Source organism: Microtus pennsylvanicus, chromosome 5 (assembly GCF_037038515.1).
Source record: "Microtus pennsylvanicus isolate mMicPen1 chromosome 5, mMicPen1.hap1, whole genome shotgun sequence".
Taxonomy (NCBI): Eukaryota; Metazoa; Chordata; class Mammalia; order Rodentia; family Cricetidae; genus Microtus; species Microtus pennsylvanicus.
In genome coordinates, this window is record NC_134583.1 from 42,167,733 (window position 1) to 42,192,164 (window position 24,432).

General features: G+C 38.7%; 1 protein-coding gene across 6 annotated transcripts in view; it reads left to right on the forward strand.

The window, feature by feature from the left end:
• Positions 1-24,432, forward strand: part of Fchsd2 (FCH and double SH3 domains 2) — a 216,077-nt gene that overhangs the window by 24,472 nt on the left and 167,173 nt on the right. For all 6 annotated transcript variants that reach the window (XM_075971610.1, XM_075971605.1, XM_075971607.1 and 3 more), the window contains exon 3: positions 6,841-6,886. In XM_075971610.1, the coding sequence (XP_075827725.1) occupies positions 6,879-6,886 (8 nt within the window). In that variant the 5' untranslated portion in view covers positions 6,841-6,878. The remainder of the gene's footprint in view (positions 1-6,840; positions 6,887-24,432) is intronic.

Below are 24,432 nucleotides of genomic sequence, written 5' to 3' on the forward strand. Positions count from 1 at the left end.
GAGAGGAAATGGCGTCTAAGCTCACTTCCTTTTCCTCCCAGCATTCTGTTCTGTTTACTCCACCCACCTATATTCTAACCTATAAAATGGGCCAAGGCAGTTTCTTTATTAGCCAATGACCTTCCTCCATTACAGGTTAGCATAAATGAGTTTGAAAACAATTCTATTTTAGTAGCCATGCATGGAAATCTGTAATCCTAGCTCTTGGGAGGTTGAATTAGGAAGGTTGTGATTTCAAGGCTCACCCAGACCTTGAAACACAGGACCTGGGGACACACACACACACACACACACACACACACACACACACACACACTGCTGCTTTCTCCTTAGCCAGTCTAAGAGGCTGCTGCTTGCAGTATAGATTTGCATTTCTGCACCAACAGTCCATCGCTGCCAGCATAACTTAAATGTATAATTCCTAATTCAGTTCTGTCTCCACTTCTTCAAAGTATGAAGGAAACGCTCTCCCCAGCCCATAGTCCCAGTTTTTCTTTTGCAAATGCTGATTTTAAGTTTTATGACTTAAGAACTGCTGTGAAGAACTGTCCCTCCTTCATTTGAGACTTGCAGCCTCCCTTTTCGTTTGTTATCCAGGTGTCTTTCATTTTGACTTATTTTCTGCTTATATATTGTATGTCTCTGGTTTTGCTGTGGATCGTAAGAACTTCTTTTCTCACTGTGTAAACTTGTTGAAGTGCTTCTGCCTTAGTCTCCTGAGAGCTGGGATGCTAGGTCGTAAACCACATGTCTGACTGTACATTTTATTACCAGCCGGGCGGTGGTGGCGCACATCTTTAGTCTCGGGAGGCAGAGGTAGGCGGATCTCTGTGAGTTCGAGGCCAGCCTGGTCTACAAGAGCTAGTTCCAGGACAGGAACCAAAAGCTACAGAGAAACCCTGTCTCGAAAACTCAAAAAAAAAAAAAATTATTACCTTTGGTTAGTTTCTGAGAAGGGGAGGATTTGAGCTTTTTTTCTATCATTTAAGACTATTGTATTGCTGGGTCGTAGTGTCCAATGCCTTTAATCCCAGCACTTGGGAGGCAGAGGTAGGCAGATCTCTGTGAGTTAAAGGCTAGCCTGGTCTACAGAGTGAGTTCCAGGATAACCAGGGTTGTTACACAAAGAAACCCTGTCTTGAAAACCAAAAAAAAAAAAAAGAGAGAGAGAGAAACTATAGTACTTTAAAATACACATTTTTGTTATGTTAGCATTTTTTATATTCAACTAGTCAAAATATTAAAACTAGATTTTAATTTTGTAATTTGTTGATGTGGAATATATTTTTACTTATTTAATAAATAAATTTATAATATTTACCATGTGCTGCTTGTTCTAAGTACTTTAAAATTATACTAGTTAATTTTTATAATTCTATGAGGTAAGCTCTGTCTTTCACACTACAACACTTTTGTTCTCTTCTCCTGCACTGTGGAATCTGTTTGTATAGCCTAGACTGACCTGGAATCTTCTGTAGCTTAATCAGTGCTGGGATTGTAGACATGATTGTAGATAGAAGGATTCTGGCTTTATTGTCTTATTTTATTGTTAAGGAACTGAAGTATAGTCAGGAAAATTAAGGGGATCTAGTTCTTAAGAAACAAGAGTCTGTAGTAGCATTTGTAGGCCTTCTGTTAGTGAATCCTTTCGAAGCGGGGTTCAAGTCTCAATCTTTATGCTGACATACCTTGTTTTATTGTGCTTCAGAGTACTGTGGGTTGTTTTTGTTGTTTTATTTGTTTTGTGTTTTAGAGACTTTGAGTCTGGATGTGGTAGTTCATGTCTGTAGTCCAGCAGCTTTGGAAAAGTCTCAGCCTACGAGTTCAAAACCAGCTTTGGCAATGTAGTGAGAATTCATACCACAAAATAAAATGAGATACTCTAAAGTAAAACAAAATAAAATAGTAAATAAAATTTAATGAAAGGTTTGTGATAGCCAAATAAATTACTTGGTATTATTTGTCTAGAGTCTTGCTGCTTTGTGTCTCACTTTTTTTGTTTGTTTGTTTTTCAAGACAGGGTTTCTCTGTGTAACAGCTCTGGCTGTGCTGGAACTTGCTGGTCTAAGAACTCACAGAGATCCACCTGCCTGAGATTAAAGGCGTGTACTACCACCGCCTGTCTCAGTCATATTTTAATACTTCTTGAAGTATTGACAACTTTCCAATTACTGTTTATTTATATATTGCTCTGTAGCCATTGTTCCTTCATGGTACTATTATATCTGCTGCGAAGTACCATAAACTGTACCCACATCAAGTAGAGAATTTAATAACTGTTCTGTGTGTTCCGACTCTTCACCTGCTCTACTGATCAGCTGATGCCAGAGTTTTTCATTTTCTGCCTCCCTGCTCCAACTGTATTGAAATCAGCCACTTGAAAGGGAGAGTTGCGTGTGTTTCACTTGAAGGCAAAAGCTAGCAATGATTAAGGTTAGTGGGGAAGGCATCTTGCCAAACAGCCAAGCTGTGACTAAAAGGAAAAGCTGGTGAAGGAAATTTAAAATTGCCACTTCAGGGACACAGATGATAGGAGAAAGGGAAGGCACAAAAGTTTCCATTGTCTGCTTAAGATCAAATCTGAATTGCCTTCATCCAGAGCCTTATCCAGAGCAACACCCTACTTCCTTCAGCTCTGAACACCGGCAGAGGTGAAAAAACTACAGAAGGAAAATTTGAAGCCAGCTAGTTAGCTCCTGAAGTTCAAGAAGAAAGCATCTTTATGTTAATAAAAGAGAGTGTCCAAGAAAGCAGCAAAGCCCCAGGGGAAGCTACAGTATGCTCTTCAGAAGGTAGAGCTGAGATCACTGAAGAAGGCGGCCACAGTGACAGACTTTTGAGGCAAACAAAAAGCCTTATATTGGAGGACCCTAAGTTTAGTTCCTGTGTAGCTGGAGAGGTCAGACAGACTTGTTTAGAGACCACTGCAGATGGTGACCTTAAGTTGAAGTGAATAATCGCTTACCATTCTAAAAGTCCTGGGCCTTTAAGGCTTACCTTATGTCTGTTTTGCTTTTGTGGAGAGCTCTAAGTGAAGCAACAAAAGGCATTCGAATATTTCAAACTTACTGTTTGGATTTATTGTTCAGAAAAACAGATTTCTTTGACAATATTACTGCTTAGACCGAGATATAGTGGTGTATATCTGTATTTATAGCACTTGGCAGGTAGAGGCAGGAGGAGGGGGACTTTGCGGCCAGTCTGGGTTACTTGACAGGACCTAACCTAAAATAAACAAACATGCAAGAAACTAAATATATATATTATATTATATTGTGCCTATATATAGGCACAAGCACATCCATAAGGATGGATGGATAAGTAAATACATAGGATTGCTGTGCTTGTCCACAGGTCATCTAATAGCTTTGAGAGTTATAAACAAGATTTTACTTTTTTTCATAATGCTAAGGTAATACTCACTTTGCAGCGTATGCATTCGGGAATAATTTTTATTTTCAGGGCTTCTAATTTAAGAAGTGCATTTTTTAAGGCCATATCTGCTATAATTAAATTCCCCTGGTGAATTTGAATAAAATAAAATGAATATTTTCTGTGAAGGATTCATTATTCTATGCCTTAATACTTTTTTTCCTAATGAGATTACATTGATGCAATGAATTAATTTTTTTTCCCCTCAAGACAGGGTTTCTCTGTAGCTTTGGGGTCTGCCCTGGAAATAGCTCTTGTAGACCAGGCTGGCCTCGAACTTACAGAGATTCACCTGCCTCTGCCTCCCGAGTGATAGGATTAAAGGCATTCACTACCACTGCCTGGCCTTGGTTTTGGATTTTCAAGACAGGGTTTCTCTGTGTATTAGCCCTGACTGTCCTGGAACTCACTCTGTTACCATGCTGGCCTTGAACTCACAGAGATTGGCCTCCCTCTGGGATTAAAGGCATGTGCCCCCTCACCTGCTAATTTTTTGTTTTTTAAAGAAATTTCCAGTCAGCAACCATTATTCCGATCATATTTTCTCATGTGCTAAGCAAAGTTTCTACCACTGAGCTGCACACATAGCCTGTAAGAGCCTGTGTTCTAGATGACACTAGAACATCTGTATGGAATGGAGACCCAGAGATTAAGAACACGTATTGTTCTTTTAGAGTTTTTTCTTTTCGGTTTTTCGAGATCAGGTTTCTCTGTAGCTTTGGAGCCTGTCTTAGAACTCACTTTGTAGACCAGGCTGGCCTCAAACTCACAGAGATCCACCTGCCTCTGCCTCCCGAGTGCTGGGATTAAAGGCGTGCGCCACCACCACCCGGTGTGATTCTTAACCTGTGGGTTGTGATCACTTTGGGGTTATAGGGTCACCTAAGACCATCAGAAAACACAGATATTTACATTACAATTCATAACAGTAGCAAAGTTAGAATTATAATTTATCAACAAAAATAATTTTATGGTTGTTTACAACATGAGGAGCTGTATTAAAGGGTCACAGTGTTAAGAAGGTCCTCAACCACTGCTTTAGAGGATCCCAGTTCAATTCCTAGCACCCATGTCATGTGGCTCACAGCCTGTTAAATCTCTACCTCCTTGGGAATTCAATGTCTCTTATCTCTGCGTGTGTGCACACACACATGCAGTGCACACACACATGCAGTGCACACACACATGCAGTGCACACATTTATACACCCACACATACACATGCAGTGCACACATACACATGCAGTGCACACATACATACACATGCAGTGCACACATACATACACATGCAGTGCACACACACATGCAGTGCACACATTTATACACCCACACATACACATGCAGTGCACACATACACATGCAGTGCACACATACATACACATGCAGTGCACACATACATGTGCAGTGCACACATACACGTGCGGTGCACACACACACGTGCAGTGCACACATACACATGCAGTGCACAACACATGCAGTGCACACATTTATACACCCACACATACACATGCAGTGCACACATACACATGCAGTGCACACATACATACACATGCAGTGCACATACATACATACACATGCAGTGCACAACACATGCAGTGCACACATACATACACATGCAGTGCACACACATACACATGCAGTGCACACACACACGTGCAGTGCACACATACATACACATGCAGTGCACACATACATACACATGCAGTGCACATACATACACATGCAGTGCACACACATACATGTGCAGTGCACACATACACGTGCGGTGCACACATACACATGCAGTGCACAACACATGCAGTGCACACATTTATACACCCACACATACACATGCAGTGCACACACACATGCAATGCACACATACACATGCAGTGCACACATTTATACACCCACACATACACCCACATTAAGAAATAAACATTTGTAGCTGGGTGTGGTAGCACATGGTTGTAATCCCAGCACTTAGGACATTGAGGTAAGAAGATCTGGAGTTTGAGGCCAGCGTGGGCTACCTAGGGTCCGTCCATTTAAAACAAACCCAAAGAATATTCGGGACTTTGGGAGGTCAGCTCTCATACATTCTAGGCAAGTGCTCTACTACTGTACTACATCCCTAGTCCTTCTCATTTTATTTTGAGACAAGGTCTTGCCAAGCTGGCCAGACTGGCCTCAAACTTGTAATCTTCCTTCTTGACCCTCCCAGGATGCTGGGATTGTAGGTATGGACTACCATAGATGGCTTATTTTGAAATATTAGTTTCTTGAGTTTAGCTATTAAATTAAAAATATACAATCAATACAAAATATTATACTTGTGATTGAAATCATTCTGATAGTTTCTCAAAAGTTGAAGCAAATTATATGATTTAACTCTTCTACTTATACATACACAGAAAATTTAAAATACCTATCTCAGGCCAACAAGATGACTCAGTAGGTAAATCCTGATGACCTGAGTTCAATCATCAGAATCTATATAAAGGTGTAAGGAGGGAACCAATGCAGCAGAGTTGTCCTCTGACCTCCACACTGCACTGTTGTATGTATGTATAATGAGTATGTATGCAGCTAGAAATTTGGGTGCTTGTGGCAGCATTATTTTTAATAGCTAAGTTGTGAAAATGACTCACATCTATTACTAGATCAACTGATAAACAAAATGTGGTATAATCATATAGTGGGCTATTATTCCGCAGTAAAAAGAAAGGAAATATCGAGGGGCTGGAGAGATGGCTCAGTGGTTAAGAGCATTGCCTGCTCTTCCAAAGGTCCTGAGTTCAATTCCCAGCAACCACATGGTGGCTCACAACCATCTGTAATGGGGTCTGGTGCCCTCTTCTGGCCTGCAGGCATACACAGACAGAATAATGTATACATAATAAATAAATAAATATTTAAAAAAAAAAAGAAAAGAAAGGAAATATCGATACATGCTACTTGGATAAATCTTAAATGTAAGCTAAATGGGTTTGGAGGATGGTTCATAGAGCACTCATAAGCATGAGGATCTGAGTTCCATCTTTAGAACATGTAAAAATGCCGGTGAAGTGGGGCATATAACTCCAGCACTTGGGAAGTAGAGCCAGGAGTCAAACTGTAGTCAAACACCATTGTGCCCAGCCACAAGTGTTAAAATATGGCATGTAGCCATAGAATCTGAAATAATGAATGTATAGAAAGTTTATCTTTACACCATAGATTCCATGGCCTTGTACTTGTTACTGTATGTCCTGTGAAAAACTGCAGAGAGTATGCTGGCATGGTTTCCTCTGTTCCTGAGCTCATAGAGAGGAATCATTTTCCTCTCTATTTACATATCTTACAAGGCAGTAATTAAAGCTGTGTCGATAAATTTTCATGAGTTTTTAAAGTTCTGCTTTTGGTGATTAATTTTTGTTTGTATTTCTAGGACTTTCAGTCAGAAGAAGGCTGCTATTGAAAGAGAGTATGCACAGGTGAGTGTGGGGCTGAGTCCCTGTCCTAGGTAAACCTCTGCCTGACTTAGATCAGATCTCCTGTCAAAGAGAACCTTGGAATCCTTTTTGCTGCTTGCCCACTTGTGACTGTCTTCCTTTGGTTCCCTTATTCTACAGATTGGCTTTAAACTTAGAGATCTACCTGCCTTTGTCTCCCCGAATGCTTGGGGTAAAGGTATACAACCATCCAGCTCTTCATTCATTCATTCAGTTTTTAAAGACAAGCTCTGACCATGTTATCCTGACTGATACTAAAGTGTCTGTGTAGAGAGCAGCCTGGCTTCCAGCTCACAGAGATATATTTGCCTGCCTCTGTCTCTTGAGTGCTTGGATTAAAGCCATGTGCCCCCCCCCCCCCAGGCCCTGCCAAAATTCAATTTTTTTTAATCCATTTAAATCTTAAAGTAAGGCTTCATTGTTCCTTATAATAAAGAAGGTCATAGATAAGATTTCTCACTTGAACCTAGGGCTGGCAAAGCTAGTATAGCTAGGCAGCTTGCTCCAGGGATCCCCTAGCTGTACCTCGGAGTGCTGGGATTACAGATGGGCCACATGCTGGCCTCATATTTACATGGGTACTAGGGCTCTGAACTCTAGTATTTAGGATTATGTAGTGCTAATGCTACGTAAGTGATGTTGAGCCTAATAAGATTTTATGATTTGTTTTGGTGGTTGTGGTAGGTTAATAAATATAGATATGGGTCAGTTTTCATGGTTGAATCTCCAGTATTGATAATAGATTTTTAAAATTTCCAAAATTATTTCCTCTATTTTTTTTTTTGCTTTGCCAAAATTTACTACTCTTCTGTAAGTATGAAAGTTTATTACATTGAAATATTTGGCAAAGTTTAAAGAAAAATCAAATTGAATTTGTCTTAATTTAGGTATCTATATATATGTTTGTTTTGTTTGTTTGAGGCAAGGTTTCTCTGTAGCTTTGGAGCCTGTCCTGTAACTCTCTCTGTAGACCAGGCTGGCATCGAACTCACAGAAATCTGCCTACTTCTGCTTCCTGAATGCTGGGATTAATTATGTGTGCCATCACCGCCTGATTTAAGTTATATATTTGTAATCTAAATATTTTTAAAGGGCATGTGTGTTTAGCTGTTACGTATATAAGGATGCAAAAATTTTAAATTATTTTTATTTTATTTTGGGTGTACCAGTATTTTGCTTTCCTGTGTGTCTGTGTAATATATGTGTGCCTGGTGTCCATGGAAACAAGAGAGGGCATCAGATCCCCTAGGATTGGAGTTATAAACAGTTAATGAGCCTCCACATGCGTGCTGGGAATCAAACCTGGATCCTCTGTAAGAGCATCCAGTGTTCTTAACCACTGAGCCATCTGTAAATGGAGACCACGTGTTTGTTTCCTGGCTGCCTAGACCCAAATAATAACACAGAAACTATATTAATTACAACACTGCTTGGCCAATAGCTTAGGCATATTTCTAGCTGGCTCTTACATCTTAAATTAGCCCGTTTCTATTAATCCGTGTATCTCCATGAGGCTGTGGCCTACCAGTAAGGTTCCGGCAGCTACATAGTGTCTCCTTTCCCCGCCTATTCTATCTCTGTTCTGATTTCCTGCCTGGCTTTACTGTGCTAAGCTATTGGCCCAAACAGCTTTATTCATCATCAGCCATCAAAAGCAGCACATACAGAAGGACATCCCACATCAGCCATCTCTCTAGCTCCCATGGTATTACCTCTGTTATTGTACTATCTAATGGTCCTTTTTGGGAGGTCCACAATTTCAGCTGTTATTTATTGTTAGTGTATCATCTAAATAGGAAGGCTGGGCTGAGAAGATGGTATAGGGAATCAGTTGCTTGTTGTGATGACCTGAGCTGCTCCTCAGAATCTACAAAACAGCCAGATGAGGTAGCATGTGTCTATGCTCCCCAGTGCTCCTATAGTGGATGTGAGGTGGAGAGAGAATTCCTGGACGCACACTAGCATACATGGGCACAAATAAAAAGAGACCTATCTCAAACAAGGTGGAATTTGAGGACTGACAGTGGAGACTTGTCCTTTGACCTCCATATGCACTCCTACACACAAAAGACAAGTAAGTAAATAAGTAAGCAAGATCGTTTTATTTTACTGAAAGAAATGGAGGTTGGTGATGGAGCTCAGAGTACTGCCCATGATGTGCAAGGCTTTGAGTTTGATCCCTAGCACTGAAGGAGAAAGGAAAAAAAGAGGAATTCTAATTTAAATGCTTGAACTTTTTATTTTCTTTATTACTTTACTTGTTTTTTTTAAAAAATTATTTAAATTTTTTAGTTTAGCATACAGAGTAAAGTGTTTCATTTTCATACATATTTATCATTTGTTTCTCTTTCCCAATTTATCAATTTTAGTTCATATATAAATATATGTTTATGTTTGTGTGTGTGTGTGTGTGTGTGTGTGTGTGTGTGTGTATGAATGAGACAGATCTCCCTGTTCATTTCTGACGGGCCTGGACTTTGACATGTAGAGTAGGCTGGCTTCTAATATGGAGATCCTCCTGCCTCTGCCTCCCAAGTGTTGGGATTAAAGACACGTGCCATTTCACTGTTTATTGTTATCCTGTTTCATTGTATTTATGTTGTGGTTCTGGGAATTGAACTGGGGCCTCATACCTGCTAGACAAGTGTTCCATCACTTTGCTACATTCTCGGCCTAATGATACACTATTTTAAAATTACATGTTTATTTTAAATCTGTTTTCATTTATTAAGAAAATATTTACCAAATACTCTTCTAAATACTATGGATATAGCAGTGCTTGCAGAAGGAGTGGGGTGGGCATAGTCCTTGCATTTGCATTCTTTGTGTGAATGTTTGTCGTTCACCAGTCCACTATTCCAAGCCATTAAATTATGGTTAAATGGTCATTCTTCAGTGACTCTTAGTGAATTATTACTAGTAATACTGGCATTCTCAGTACCAAAGATTGAGTAGCCAGAAAGATTTGAGCATTCGTGAGATTCAGAGAGCATATAGAAGAATCATTCTAAATGCAAAATTATTTTTTATAAAGTCAAGTTCTGCCCTGTGGGAGAGAAGAGGCAGGGTCTTTGGGCTTCACTGCTGTTTGATCAATTGTGAAACCTAATTTATTTTTGCCTTAAACTTTCAAATGAAATGCAAATTGTCAGTCTATTAAGAAACAGCAGCAGCAGCAAGGTATGGCTCATGGTCTGATTTCAGTATTTTTGGAAGCTTTCAATGAGTTTCAAGAGAGCTTGTGCTACAGAGTGAGAAACTTTCCAATCTCTCTCTCTCTCTCTGTAGTCATTTGAACTTAAGATAGATCATTTGATATCAGTGTGTGTGTGGAGGTCATTTGAACTTGAGATAGATCTTTTGACAGCAATTTGAAAAATGTTCCCTCAAGCATATACAATATCTGTTACACACCTTTAGGGGAGTGTTAGGAGGAAAGAGAAATGTTGCAGATTCTCATTACACTTGATGGAATTTGAGTGGTGAAGCCTTTTAGGTTGCATGGCAGTTTCGATTTCCTACAGAAGTATTAATGTTTTACTTTTTAAGCGTGGTTTATGACGTTCACTTTGTAAGTCTCCAGAAATAGCAGATGACTCGAATGTCTGTTTATAGAGATATAACAGTTTGATCTCTGAAAATAGTAGCCCCAATAGATCATCAAGTAGCACTAAATCTTAGGGTAAAATCAAGTCCGGCTTGACGATAACTAGCCACTGAACTGTTTGTAAATTCATTTGTAGTATTCAAGCTGAAATTGCTGCAGGCAAGCTCTGTGTATTAATGTACTTCCCGTAGTCTTTGGCAGAACGTTACTAGTGAAGGAAGGGATACAAAAGGTTACTGTGGTTGGAGAGAAAGAACAGGAAAAGATTGTGTACTTTAAGGGCAGTTCCTTACTGAAGGACAAACATAGAATAAACATACTCATGCTGGCAGTTACCCTGTAATATCACCCTGCAACACCTAAAACTTTACTATTTTTATTCTTTTAAGAAATAGACTTACAGACAGTTTGAGCGTGGTACTGGAGAATGCATATATGTGATGGAAAGTCTCTTTAGTGAATTCCATTTGTGTAGAGGCTTAAAGTGTAGCCAGTTCAGCTTCTTAGAGTTAGCTTTATTAGAGAAATACATGTACTATATACTTGGAGCTTTTTTTCTCTTCTGTGCTTATCATGTAAATAGGGATACAAGGTAACTACTAAGAAAGCTCATCAGAATAAAATTGAGGGGATTACTATTATATTTTTATTGATGCTCTTAAAAATGATTTTATTATCTTATTTTCTTTGGCTTACAGAAGTGTTAGAAATATAATAGGAACAGGCTAATGTTTGTCTCACAGTTATTTTTATATAGTTTAATTTTTAAAGTTGTGAAGCTATGTTAGAAGAAATTGTTGATGTGAGTAAATTTGGTCTTCCTAGGTACATAGATTTGCTAGACTTTCATCTTTCTATGGCTGTTCTGAAGCACATCTTTTAAAGAAGTGAGCAAAAATAATTGCTTAGCTAGGCAGTGGTGGTGCATGCCTTTAATCCTAGTTCTTAGGAGGCAGAGACTGGCGGATCTCTGAGTTTGAGGTCAGCCTGATCTACAGGGCTAGTTACAGGACAGCCAGGGCTGCACGGAGAAACCCTGTCTAGAAAAACAAAACAAGAATTTGCTTATTCTGCTTTTTATTCTCTTCCTCTCCATATCCTGTTTCTATTTTAATGACTCTTGGTTAGGCCAGCATAAAATAGTGGAGAGGAAAGAATTTAGACTAGAGCCGTGGTTTTGAGACTCTTGGAGATAGCATGCCTGTTTTTCCTTCCCCCCTTCCTACCTTCTTGGCTGTCTTGGAACTCAAGTCTGTAGTCCAGGCTGACCTGCAACTCATGGTCCTCTTGCCTTAACCACCCAGTTAGGATTAACAGGTCTCAATGCTTATTTTATTTTTTACGCTTTTAATTTCTTGCTCCTTTTTTCCTCAGAAAATTTTAACAGGTTTGTTATAATTGTCATAAGGTTGAATTGTTGAAACATGTTCACCGAAACATTTTGACCTGTGTTAGTAGTGCTTTACATCTTACATGTGAGAGTCATATACAAATGAAAATGGAAAAACGGCCAATGCCTGGTTTCTGTCCACTATTTTTCCACTCAAAGTCATACTTGATCCTGTGGAAGAAAATAACTAGCATTTAAAAACAGAAAAGGGGATTTTTTTTTTTTGAAAATAAAATGTTTCCTCTCATATTGGGATTCTTATGTAAGTTCTGTGTACGTGGGGCCTGCTAGCTTGATACCTTTTGGCATAGTAGATTGATGTCTTCAAAAAGTCCATCCAGATAGGCCTCCTTAGAAAGCACTGATACCTGCACTCTGAAGCACCGGTCTGTGCTGAAGTCACACCAGGTGCTGGTTGGGAACCTGTAAATCAGATGTTCAGTAGACTTTGATAGCATCTGATTTCAGGGAGTGCCACTGCACCGTGACATAATGATGAGGTTTCTTCATCCCTACAGTAACGGGGACACTCCGGTGAGTGGTGGTGTTGTTGCTGTTGTTTTTTTGGTTGTTTCCACCAGTGGATCTGCTGACAGTCGCTTTGTACAAGCTGTGGTGTGGATGGGCCCCTTCTTTCGTATTCCCCTTCTTTGGCTGAAGCTTGGCGAGTGAGAGGCGGTGTGGTAACAGTGTCTCTTTAATCCTTTTTTATTAGGCATATTAGTCTGCATGTATTTTTGCTAATTTGTTTGATTCTATAAATTGAGTGTGAGTCCCCTGCTCTAATTGATCAAAACCTGTTTGTTTCTTTGTTTTATTTTCTCCTGTTTCACCTCTGTATATAGGTTCCGGTTGTGCAGACTCTGCTTTCTAATATAAGTTAAGTAAAATAGATTGAGGCTTTAGATGTCAGGCATTATTCTAAGCATTTTTTGTTTTTCTTTTATTATTATTAATTTATTTTGTTGGTGTTTTGCTTGTTTGTATGTTTGTGTGAGGGTATCAGATCCCCTGGAACTGGAGTTATAGACAGTTGTGAGCTGCCACGTGAGTGGTCTGTGTGTCGACTTGCTGACTGACCAGGGCTATATAGTAAGGCCCTGTCTCAAAATTTTTTTTAATAATATTTATTTATTTATTTATTTGTGTGTGTGTGTGTGTGTTGCAAAGACTCTGCATTTCCCTCGGTAGTTACATTGTGCCATTCAAAATGCAGATCAAGTGTGAAGTGTCATCTGCATTAAGAGGTCATCTGCTGCTCTGTATTTGAGAACGCTCTAATGTGCCCCAGTCATCGCTTCTTCTGTATATTATATAACTTACTATTCTATTATCTTGATAAATGTTTGCTTAGAGTTTATTAAGTGAATGGAAAATATAGTTTCAGACATTAAAATTATTAATTTCTAATAATAGTTCTAGTAATAGAACTAAGTTGTTCTGTCATGTCATAATAGCATGCTGGACTCTGAAGTGCTAAATTGATTCATTCAAACAAAATTGAAGAAACAAATTTACCATGGTCATAGTTTTCTTTTCACTGTTGAGTATAGATGAACTTGGGAAACAAAAGATAATTATTTATTTTGGTTTTTGACAAAGAGTTTTTCTATGTAATAGCTCTTACTGTCCTGGAAATAGTTTTGTAGACCAGGCTAGCCTTTAAACTCGCAGAGATGCACCTTCCTCTTCCTCCCGAGAGCTGGGATTAAAGGCGTGCGCCACTGCTGTCCAGCCAGAAAGTAATTATTTTTGAAAAGATTGCATTTAGGGATACAGGTACTGATTTTTCTGTTTATATTTTCTGAGAGTAAAAAAAAAAAATCACTGATAGAATTCAATTTACAATTTATTTTCATTGAATAGATTCTGTTGACTTGTTTAGACTTTTTTTTTTTTCCTTTTTGAGGCAAAGTCTCCCTATATAGACCGCTCTGGCCTTGAATTACAATACAAAGAGCTGCTGGCTTCTGCCTGCTGAGTGCTGTGATTAAAGGTGTGTGCCACCATATCTGGCTTACTGAGGTTTTCCTGAGTCAGGTTCTACATTGCCCAGACTGGCCTGACTGTGATTCTGTAGCCCAGTTTGGCCTCCCACTCATGATCCTCTTGTCTCAGCCTTCTGAGTCCTAGAATTATAGATATATACCATCATGTCTGCCTGTATTTCTCATCCACTTTCTGTGGTGCTGAGGATTGAATTAGGTTTTCATGCTAGGTAAGCATCCTAATAAGCTACCATCTCTCAGCATGTTGGGGGGGGCACTTTTTAAAATCATTCTGCCTGCCTGCCTGCCTGCCTGCCTGCCTGCCTGTCTGTCTGTCTAGCTATCTAGCTATCTATCTAGCTATCATCTACCTGTCATGTGTGTGTTTGTGTGGGGGGGGTGTCCCCAGAGTGTCTCTACATAGCACTGACTGTCCTGGAAATCATTATGTAGATCAAGCTAGCCTCAAACTCAGAGCTCTGACTTCCTTTGCTTCCTAAGTTTTGGGATTAAAGATGTGCGCCACCCTATGTAGCAGGAGAAGCTTACATCTCTCTATGTAATTTCTGAGAGTGCTGATACTTCATTTTTGGAGTGGAGAAACTCAGTTTTCTCATTTTATCTGGAGGAGGACACAGTCTAACCTGGTGATATAATTAGCTGTTTCAAGGTACTCAGTGAGTGAGGTCATGGGTCAGACTGTTTAACATGCATATAATGTGATTGACAAGTGAATTTGATGAGGTTTTTTGGGGGATGGGAGAGCTCATGACCTAAATTTTAAAATGATGGTAAAATGTATATATGACAAAGTTTCCCATTTAGGCGATTGTTTAGCGAATTCATATATAGATGATGTTGTACAACTGGCACTATCGTTTCCAGAACACCTATATCACATTAAACAAAAACAGTTTCTTTTCTCAGCACTTGATGTATCTCATTTACTTTCAGCCTATATATTTCCCCATTCTGAATATTTCACGTAAGTTGAATCATAGTATTTGCTTTTTCTGAGTTGAGTTTATTGTTCTTAACAGATATTCTTGCTTTTTGTAGGATATCTGAGTAATGGTTGGTTCCCCGCCCCCATCATCATCATCATCTTTTTCTCTTTCTCCTTCTTTGGTGGTTCTGGGAATTAAACCCAGAGCCTTACCCATGCTTGGCAGTTACTGTGTGGCTGAGCTGTACATTCAATACCCGTATTTTGATTGTATAGCCTATCAGTGAAAAATTTTAAGTGATAGAAACATTTTTTCGTTTTAAAACAATCTCTTCTCATTTTACATACCAATCCCAGATCCCACTCCCTCTTCTCCTCCCACTTCTCTCCTTCCCCCACCCCACCCCTCTGTACCCACTTCTCAGAGAGGGTAAGGCTTCCCATGGGGAGTCAGCAAAGTCTGATATTTCACTTTGAGGCAGGACCAAGCTTCTCCCCCATATAGATAGAAGCATATTATTATTTCTAAGATATTTACATGTCCTGTGTACTGATACATTGTGAATATTATTATTATTGTTGTTGTTGTTTTGAGACAGGGTTTCTCTGTAGCTTTGGTGCATGTCCTGGAACTAGATCTTATAGACCAGACTTGAATTATTAATATTTTCTTTAGTTTGTGTTTGGACTCTTTTTTTTTCTCAAACCATTTCCCCTTTTCTTTTCAAATAAAAAGGAAGGCTTTAACTTTGACATAAGAAAATTGCATACAACAAGACAGTTATCAAGCAAGAATTATAGTTATAATATTTATATATACTTTATCTTTTATAACAATTACAAACTATAATTATAACTATCTATTCTTCAACTCCATCAAAGACTCCAAGAGGATATAACTTTGGACTCTTTTAAAGCCATTTGTCTGTCTTGTGAGGGTTCAGTTAAAGTGCTGTTTAATCCACATATGAACTCAATAAGTCCATTAAAAGCTGCAGTGTGTCTGAACACTTCGACAGTGAATGGATAAATGAAAACACCCTGCATTCAGAGCCTAGGCTATGTTGTTGAACACCCACCTTTCTTCCTCAGAATGTCTTTCCTATGTCTAATATGGCATTGAATCGATAATCTGTCCATGTGAGGGACAGAAATTATCGTAAAAGCGGGTCTGTGCGTAACTACTTTCTTACATAACTATTTCAAATATTTTCTTTATCAAATTTTTTTTTAATTGGCCTTCATCATCTCATGGAGCAATGCACCTTAGTCTCATTGTCCTAAAGTCATGTTCTGATTGGCTAACACCTTTCCTTATGGTGTCTTGCTTAATCATTATGATTATTTTATAATTTCATCTGAGATATAGAAACACTATGGCTTTAGCCCAGTAAATAAAAACGGTAGCCTTATGCAGATAGTTGCAAATTAGATAATTTAGTTAGCTTCATCGATAGAAATAAAACTATATGTGAGATAAGTAAAGACCTCAGGTCATATAGCCATTTATAAATGCTTTAGGGGTGACTTCATTTTTAATATTTTATGCATTCTTAAAAGCAAGTAAGGTTTTGCAGTGGGTTGGTAGTGGGACCCTAAACTATGTCTAGCAGAACATGTGAATGTGATCTTACCTGGAAGAGGAACTTCACAGATGGGTTAGAGTAGACTGGCCCAATCCAGTGATTGTTGTCTTTAGTGGAGAAGTTCATACACAGAGAATCATAGAAAGGAGGAAGGCATGTAAAGATAAAGACAGAAACCGGAACGATGAGTCTGAGAACCAGGAGTGCCAAGGATTACTGGCTATACCCATATGCCAGTAAAGATGCCCAAACAGATTTGTTCATTCTGCAAAGATGGCTGCAGTTTTGGACTTCTAACCTTTGCAACTGGGAAAGCATAAATTTCTTGAAAGTACCCAATAGAGGAGCTTTGTTTCAGCAGCTCTGTGGAACCAAAATCATATTCAGTATGATTTTCCTATCCAGATAACAGTTTCAACTTCTTAGTGTAGCTACCTGTACAATGTGATTGAAAAGGTGGATATACTAACTCCTAAATTGTGGTGTATATGCTCAAGCTATTTGAGTGTCCTGGAACTAGCTCTGTAGATCAGGCTGGCCTTGAACTCAGAGATCTCTTGCGTCTGGCTCCTTAGTGCTGGGATTAAAGATGTGTGCCACCGTACCCAGCAAGATTTATTTTGTTTTATGTAGAAAAGTGTTTTACCTGCATGTATGTATGTGCATCACATGTTTGCCTGGTACCCAAGAAGGTTAGAAGAGGGCATCAGGTCCCTTGGAACTGAAGATACACATGCTGGTGGGCCATGCAGGAGCTGAAGTTACAGGCAGTTGTGAACTACCTGATGTAGGTGTTGGGAACTGAACTCAAGTCCTCTGCAAGAGCAGTATGTGTTCTTAACCTCTGAGGTATCTCTTCAGTCACTATTACTGTATTTAAACTTATTACACTTATCAGATTTGGACTATTATGTTACTTGAAAATTGAAGATGTTAGGTTCAGAAAAGTGGCCCTGACACAATTTGAGCCTTAGTGCCGGGTTAAAAACCTGCACTCTTTTTTTCTCTGTCACTCTGTCTGTAGTGTCCAGAGATCACATTCTGATGGTGGCAATCTTTTGTATTTATAGATCTCTTCTTCATCTCACAATTTAACTTTGTAAATTCTGAGCAAGTAAAAATTGGCCAAACCTTCAGTATCTGTCTTTTCTAAACCCTAAATTCTATATAATTTTGGTCTTTGTTTGTGTTTCTTATTTTAATCAGCGATTAGAACCTAAACTAAACTGTACCATTCTATTTCCCTGAGATTGTTTAATAGTTGAAACCAGGAAGCACCAGAAATTTCTCTTGGACATTTTAGGGGCTCTAGAATTTTATCTAGAGATTCAAAATGATGAGAACAGTCATTCCTGCCTATTACTAGCTTCAAGTACATTAAGCAAACAAAGGCATTGAATGATTACCACTTTTAAGACCTCCCAGAAAATGAGGTAACTGCCAATAAAGAATAGCATCCATTTATTTATTTTTCTTTTTTTAAATTTAGAAGAGGGGACCTTAACTAGGACACATGGGCTCCCTGGACCAAACTCATGTTGTCAGGCTCGGGCAGCAAATGTGTTTTACCCACGCTTTGATTTAAGTAATTTGTAAATCTTTCTTTTAGGATCCAGGTCTGTTATTCATATAATAAATCACCTTTCATCAAATTTTAAAATACTAAATTCAGTTTAGCAGAATTACGCTCTTAGTTTTCATAAAACTAATAAAAATGAATCAAACTGACTAAAGTCACTTGTTTATAATGGTGTTAATAAAATGTTGTTTATTCAAGCAAATATTCTTTTTAGTGGCTTAAACATTACACTTTTATCTGTTAAGTAAATATGAGTGCATGGTTTCTTAAGCTAATATTTGAGGGTAGATAAAAATTATCTTCAAAGGGTTTATAATTAAGTAATTAGATATGTATAAGATACGTATCTAAAGACTATAGTATGAGACAAAATGTGATTTCTTGGTCAGAATTTTATGCTAGCAACATGGCAAATCATGAGAAGCAATTTGTTCTGGTAATGATGAGGGCAGAAAGACCCTGTGCCCATGACAGTAAAGACTAATTACTGCAGAGCATGGTACTCCTGTTTGTGTTCATTGAGGGCCTCAGTGCTTTTTGGCTCAATTCCTTACCTGAAACTATCTTAAAATAATTTTAGATTTTGTTTGTTTTTGTTTTTGGTTTTTCGAGACATTTTATGCGTTAGAAATTTGAAAGTAGGGGCTGGAGAGATGGCTCAGTGGTTAAGAGCATTGCCTGATCTTCCAAAGGTTCTGAGTTCAATTCCCAGCAACCACATGGTGGCTCACAACCATCTGTAATGAGGAGGTCTGGTGCCCCCTTCTGGCCTGAGGGCATACACACAGACAGAATATTGTATACATAATAAATAAATAAATATTTTTTAAAAAAAGAAATTTGAAAGTAGAATTCTGGCTAGGCGGTGGTGGTGCACACCTTTAATCCCAACACTTGAGTGGCAGAGGCAGGCAGATCTCTGTGAGTTTGAGGTCAGCCTGGTCTACAGAACGAGTTCCAGGATAGCTAGGTAGACACAATGATACCCTATCTCAAAAAAACCCACAAAACTGTTGAAAGGTGAAATTTTGGGGAATAAAGGTTTTCTAAGTTGAAAATATAGCCTGATGAAGATTGTGGTTGGATTATCAGTTATGTTACTGGCTTTGTGACTTCAGACTTTTAACTACCATATACTTCAGTTTACCAGTCTATAAGATGCCATGTGGAGTTATGTGTTCTCATTAGTAGACACTTTGTAACAGAATAAATGTCTGCGACTCTTCCAGTGAGCTAGGACATTGCTGTGCCTGTGTGTGTATCGTGTATATAGACGTTTATGTATACACTTCACTTGTGGAGGAGTGAAATTAGAACCACCCTGAAAACAGTAGCAGGGATGACTGGGAATTTTTTTTGAAAGTAGGTTTGAACATCCAAACTGCCTGGGCTCCCACAAAGCCAGTGCATGCAGTAGGATCAGAAACCCATTGCCATTGTTCTTGAGTTGTCAGTAGTCCTCATTGTCCGCTATGTTCAGAGAGTCCGGTTTTATCCCAGGCTTTTCCACACCCAGGTCAGCTGGTCTTGGTCAGTTTCCAGTAGAACATCCCCATTGTCTCAGTGGATGGAGGTGGGGGTTCCTTGGACTTCCCACAGGACAGGGAACCCTGATTGCTTTTCGGGCTGAGGGGGGGGGACTTAATTGGGAAAGGGGGAGGGAAATGGGAGGCAGTGGCGGGGAAGAGACAGAAATCTTTAATAAATAAATAAATTTAAAAAAATAAATAAAATAAAAGCTTACCTCACAGAGGAGATACAACTCCTCTCTACCTTGTTGTAACGCGAATGGAGATGAGTTCCAAACATGCTTGTATTATGCTGATTAAACCTTGCTTATTACAAAAAAAAAGTAGGCTTGAAGTTTGGAATTTATTTATCTGTTTGTTTATTTATTTATTGAGACAAAGTTTTACTTTTATCTTTGGTGGACCTTGAACTCGGGATTCTCATTGCCTTGGCCCCTTGAGTGCTGGAATTACAATTGCGCATCATAGCAACTTGGTAGGTTTTCAATCTGTGTCCAGGGTTCTAGGTAACTGGGGCTTTGCTTTCAAAATACCCCCACTCCCAGAATAAGGTTTTTTTTCCCCTTTGTTTTATTTTCTATTAATCTTTGCTGTTGATGACTACATCATATCTCTGTATTAGTAATTTGGAGCATTTGAATTTTTTAATAAAATTTGTCATATTCCCGATATTTTTATGTATCCAAATATTTTATATTCCGTTCTTCAGCTGATATATTGTAGGAGGTAAAGTGTGAATATACTTTGTTATCTTTTGAATATTTCTGTTTAGCAAAGTTAATCACAATTAATGTTTAAATACCTTCTAATCAAACCCTGACATTTAATATTTTTGCTCTATTTCATGTTTAATTATTTATTGATCCTTCTACCATCAATTAATTCCTCTTTGTTTTGGTACATTTAAAACCAAATTTTGGAGATCTGGACATTTTTTAATAGCTCAGGCATGCTCCTTGCCCACTCCTTTTTAGCTGTGCTGCACAGGCTGGCCGTGGATCCCTGAACTCAAGGAATTCCTCTGAAGTAGTTGAACTAGAGTCTCACACCACTGTGCCTGACCCCTCTTTTCAGTTCATTCATTTGGTGTTCGATGCTTTCATTTTTCTCTTTGAATGCTTTATTTTAATTTTAAACTGAATCAACCAGGGCTAGTTCTATTACTATCTTCTCATTAATTAGATTTGTTCTTTTCTCTTTGCTATGGAATGGGAGGGGTGGCTCAGCTAGTCAGGCGCCTGCTGCCTGATGACCTCTTTGATCCCAGGAGGAGAGAACTCTGATCTCCACATACACTCAATGTGACACATGCATGTATGCATACATAAAATAATTTTTCAAAAAATAAATGATTGGAGCTGGAGAGATGGCCCAGTGGTTAAGAGCACATGCTGTTCTTTCAGAAGACTCTGGTTCAATTCCCAGCATTCTCTTGGTGGCTTACAACTATCAATGACTCTAGTTACAGGAGATCTGACATGTCTTCTGGCTTCCAAAGGCACTAGGCACATGCATGCAGGCAAAACACTAATATACTAAAAGAATGAAAATTATTTATTTAAAAAGGGGATTAAAGGTACTTGGCTAAGGATGTAGCTCAATGATTAGCATACTTAGCCTATGTGAGGCCCTGGGGTCCGTCTCATCACCTAAATAAGCAAACAAAATATAAAATGTGTTTTATAATCATTTCAATAGCTTTCTTGAGTATTTTGTGGTTTAAAGTTAGCACTTAACAGTTTTTAGTACTTGAGGACATGATTTCTGAAGTTTTGTTTTTGTTTGCAAATTCCTCTGTACCTTTAGACATCAGAAGTATTCTTTGTTTTGAAAGTACTTGGAAGACTTCAGCTAGGGTAGAAATTCATCATGGGGAGGGATCATTTTTCTCTTGCAGGCCACAGTTTATGAAGGGCAGAACCTATGTACTTGTTGATACATCATTTCTGTGATATAAGTGCTCAAAATATTATAGCACTGTTGTTTTAAAGCTGAAAATTTAAAAACAAATCACAGCTTATATTTCTCAATATCTTTTTAAGAATTTGTATTCACTATGTATACTGTAAAAGAATTTTAAAAAATCTTAGGAAATTATTTAAGAGGTGTTAAACAGTGTGGGACTGTTCCCAGAATAGCAGGATATCCTTCCATTTTCTAAGTTTTGTGTTTGTCATATATAAAGAACTGTAATGACCTACTCTGGGCATCCTTTTTCACAAGAGAATTTCATTTTAAAATAGTTGAATTAGCTAGCTATTGATGAATTTAATATACTAAGATTAGGTTATAAGTAGCAAATAAAATCCAAAGTATATCAATACAACAGTATCTTCTGTACTGTATGTTGATGCTTTTATTTCTTTTGTGGGGGAGTTAAGCAGTTTTACTCAGAGGCTTGAGATTAGGGAGGAGCTGAAGTGATCCACATGATCTGATGTCTTCACCAGGGTAGACCTTCCTGACCGCCTCATTACTCTGCTCTTTTTCTAAGTGGTTATTTTATTTATGATTTTGTGAGACAGAGTCTTGCATGTAGCCCTGGTTGGCATTGAACATGTTCTGTAGCCCAAACTGACTTCACAGAACACTATAATCATTAACTTCTAGAGTTAGATCGTACATCCAGCTGATTATTGCTTCTTAATATAAATACAAATGTAAGGTATCATTTAAAAAACTGTTGAATAAAGATGCCGTGGTGGTTCATACATGTAATCGTAGCTCTCAGCAGGCTGAGGCAGTAGGAGTGCCACAAGTTTGAGGTCAGTTAGGGCTGCGAGTTTGAGATCCTGTCTCAGACAAATAGAGACAAAACAAGTGCTGAATGAATAGTAGGCAAAGACACATCAAGGTTCCTTTTCTGCTGTGCACACATACACTTCTATAGTTGAAGCACCTTTTGCGTGATTTTTTTTTTTAGATTTATTTCTTCCATTTTAAGTGTGTATATGTTTTGCCTGCATATAGGTATGTTCACCTTGTGCATGCTTGGTGTCTGTAGAGGTTAGAAGAGGTCATCAGATCCCTGGAACTGGAGTTGAGAATGGTTGTACTGGAAACCAAACTTAGGTCCTCTGTAAAAGCAACAGGTGCTTCTAAGCACTGGGCCATCTCTTTACCTTTTTTGTGTGTCTTCTTTTGATTCTTCCTGATTTAGTGATAATTCCTTTGTTTGTATCAAACCTTATTTTGATTCTTTTAGAATCAGAAATAGAAAAATAGAGATTTTAGGATATCAGGAGACATACCATGTGAGTTTTTGTTTGTTTGTTTGTTTGCTTGTTTTTTTTTAAAGGACAGGGTCTCATATAGAACCAGTGCTGGCCTCATTCGCTAAGCATTAGTCTAATTAATCTTAATCAGAAAAACCAGGAGTCAGATGTCGGGGTAAAAACTTGAAAAATCAGAGGAGCAGCCATAGTCCCTTCCTACCTCTTTGGTTTTTATGACTAAAAGGGCCAAGATTCTGTCTCAGCCCCGCCTTACCACTTCCTGACTGTCTCCAGTCCTTTAAACCTCTATGGTCAGCTCCGCCCTCTGACCTCAAGCAAACTGACTTATTGGAACAGAATGAAAACACACACAACAATTGCATTATATGTCCTTTGAACTACTGGTTCTCCTGTCTTCTTCCAGATGCTGGGATTACAGGCATGTGCTGCTGGGCTCTATTTTATGATACTGAATTCTGAACTTAGTGCCTTACACATGCTGAAAAGCAATGAAGAGCACATAGTTTATGTGTTTATGACAACTGTGCTTTTGTTGAGGTGGAAATAAACGACAGTGGAGCAAAGGCACCTCAAGCCCCTGTAGCCAGGGCATAGCCCAGACCACAGGATAGCAACTGAATTTGCTTCCAGATGTGGTTGCTTTGGAAGTCACAGTTGTTGAGACAGGGTAGAGGTTTTCTGCATGTAATTCTGCCACTTACTACCCTAAGCATGTATTTGTGGCCTTTCACTGTCTGAATCAAGGCTCTATAGATGTGGGGCCGAACAAGAAGATGCCATTGCTGAACTATTCAATATAGTGTTTGACCACTTTGAGGACTCCAGGGTTTTTGGTGTTTAGAGCTTTGGAAAATTCTGTTTTCATGTCTTAATTAAGATCTCAGCAATATATGCCATAGTGGAGCATGCCTTTAATTGCAGAATTCTCTGAGTTTGATGCCAACCTGGATCTATACATAGCATGTTCCTGATTAGCCAAGGTTACATAGTGAGTTCTTGTCTCAAACAAAACAAACAAACAAAAAGATCCGAGGAACTGAAACTGGAGGAAGGGTCCCCCTAGCTCAAGCCGAAGTAGAAAACAAGTCTGCTCAGGCATCCAAGTTTAACTTTTTCTCATCTTCAGTGTGGGATCAGGTGTTTAATTACCTGTCTTAACTTCAGTGAATGATTGGAGGAAGGAAAAAAGTGACAAGTCATCCCAGTGGGTTATGGTTAGTCGTTCACAGCAGAGCTTGGCCCTCCCCACTCTGCCCCCAAAGGACCAAATAGTAAATATTTCATACTTTGAAAGCCATGTGGTCTCTACCAAATTAACCATCTCTGCTAATGGAGAATGAAAGTAGCCATAGACAGGGAAACAAATGGATATTACTGTGCTCCAAACTTGATTTAGGAAAATAATCAGAGGCTGTAATTTGCTGCCCTGTGTGTATTGCAGCTGTTTGTTTTGAAGGAATCTCTTATAATTTGTAAATGGATACTTTGGAAAACTAGTAAGGTGAATTATTGGGTAAATTGCATTAAAAGATCTAACTATGAGCTTAAAACTTTTAAATTTTAGCCGGGCAGTGGCACACACCTTTAATTCCAGCACTTGGGAGGTGGAGGCAAGTGGATCTCAGTGAGTTCAGGGCCAGTCTGCTTTACAAAACAGCACAGCCAGA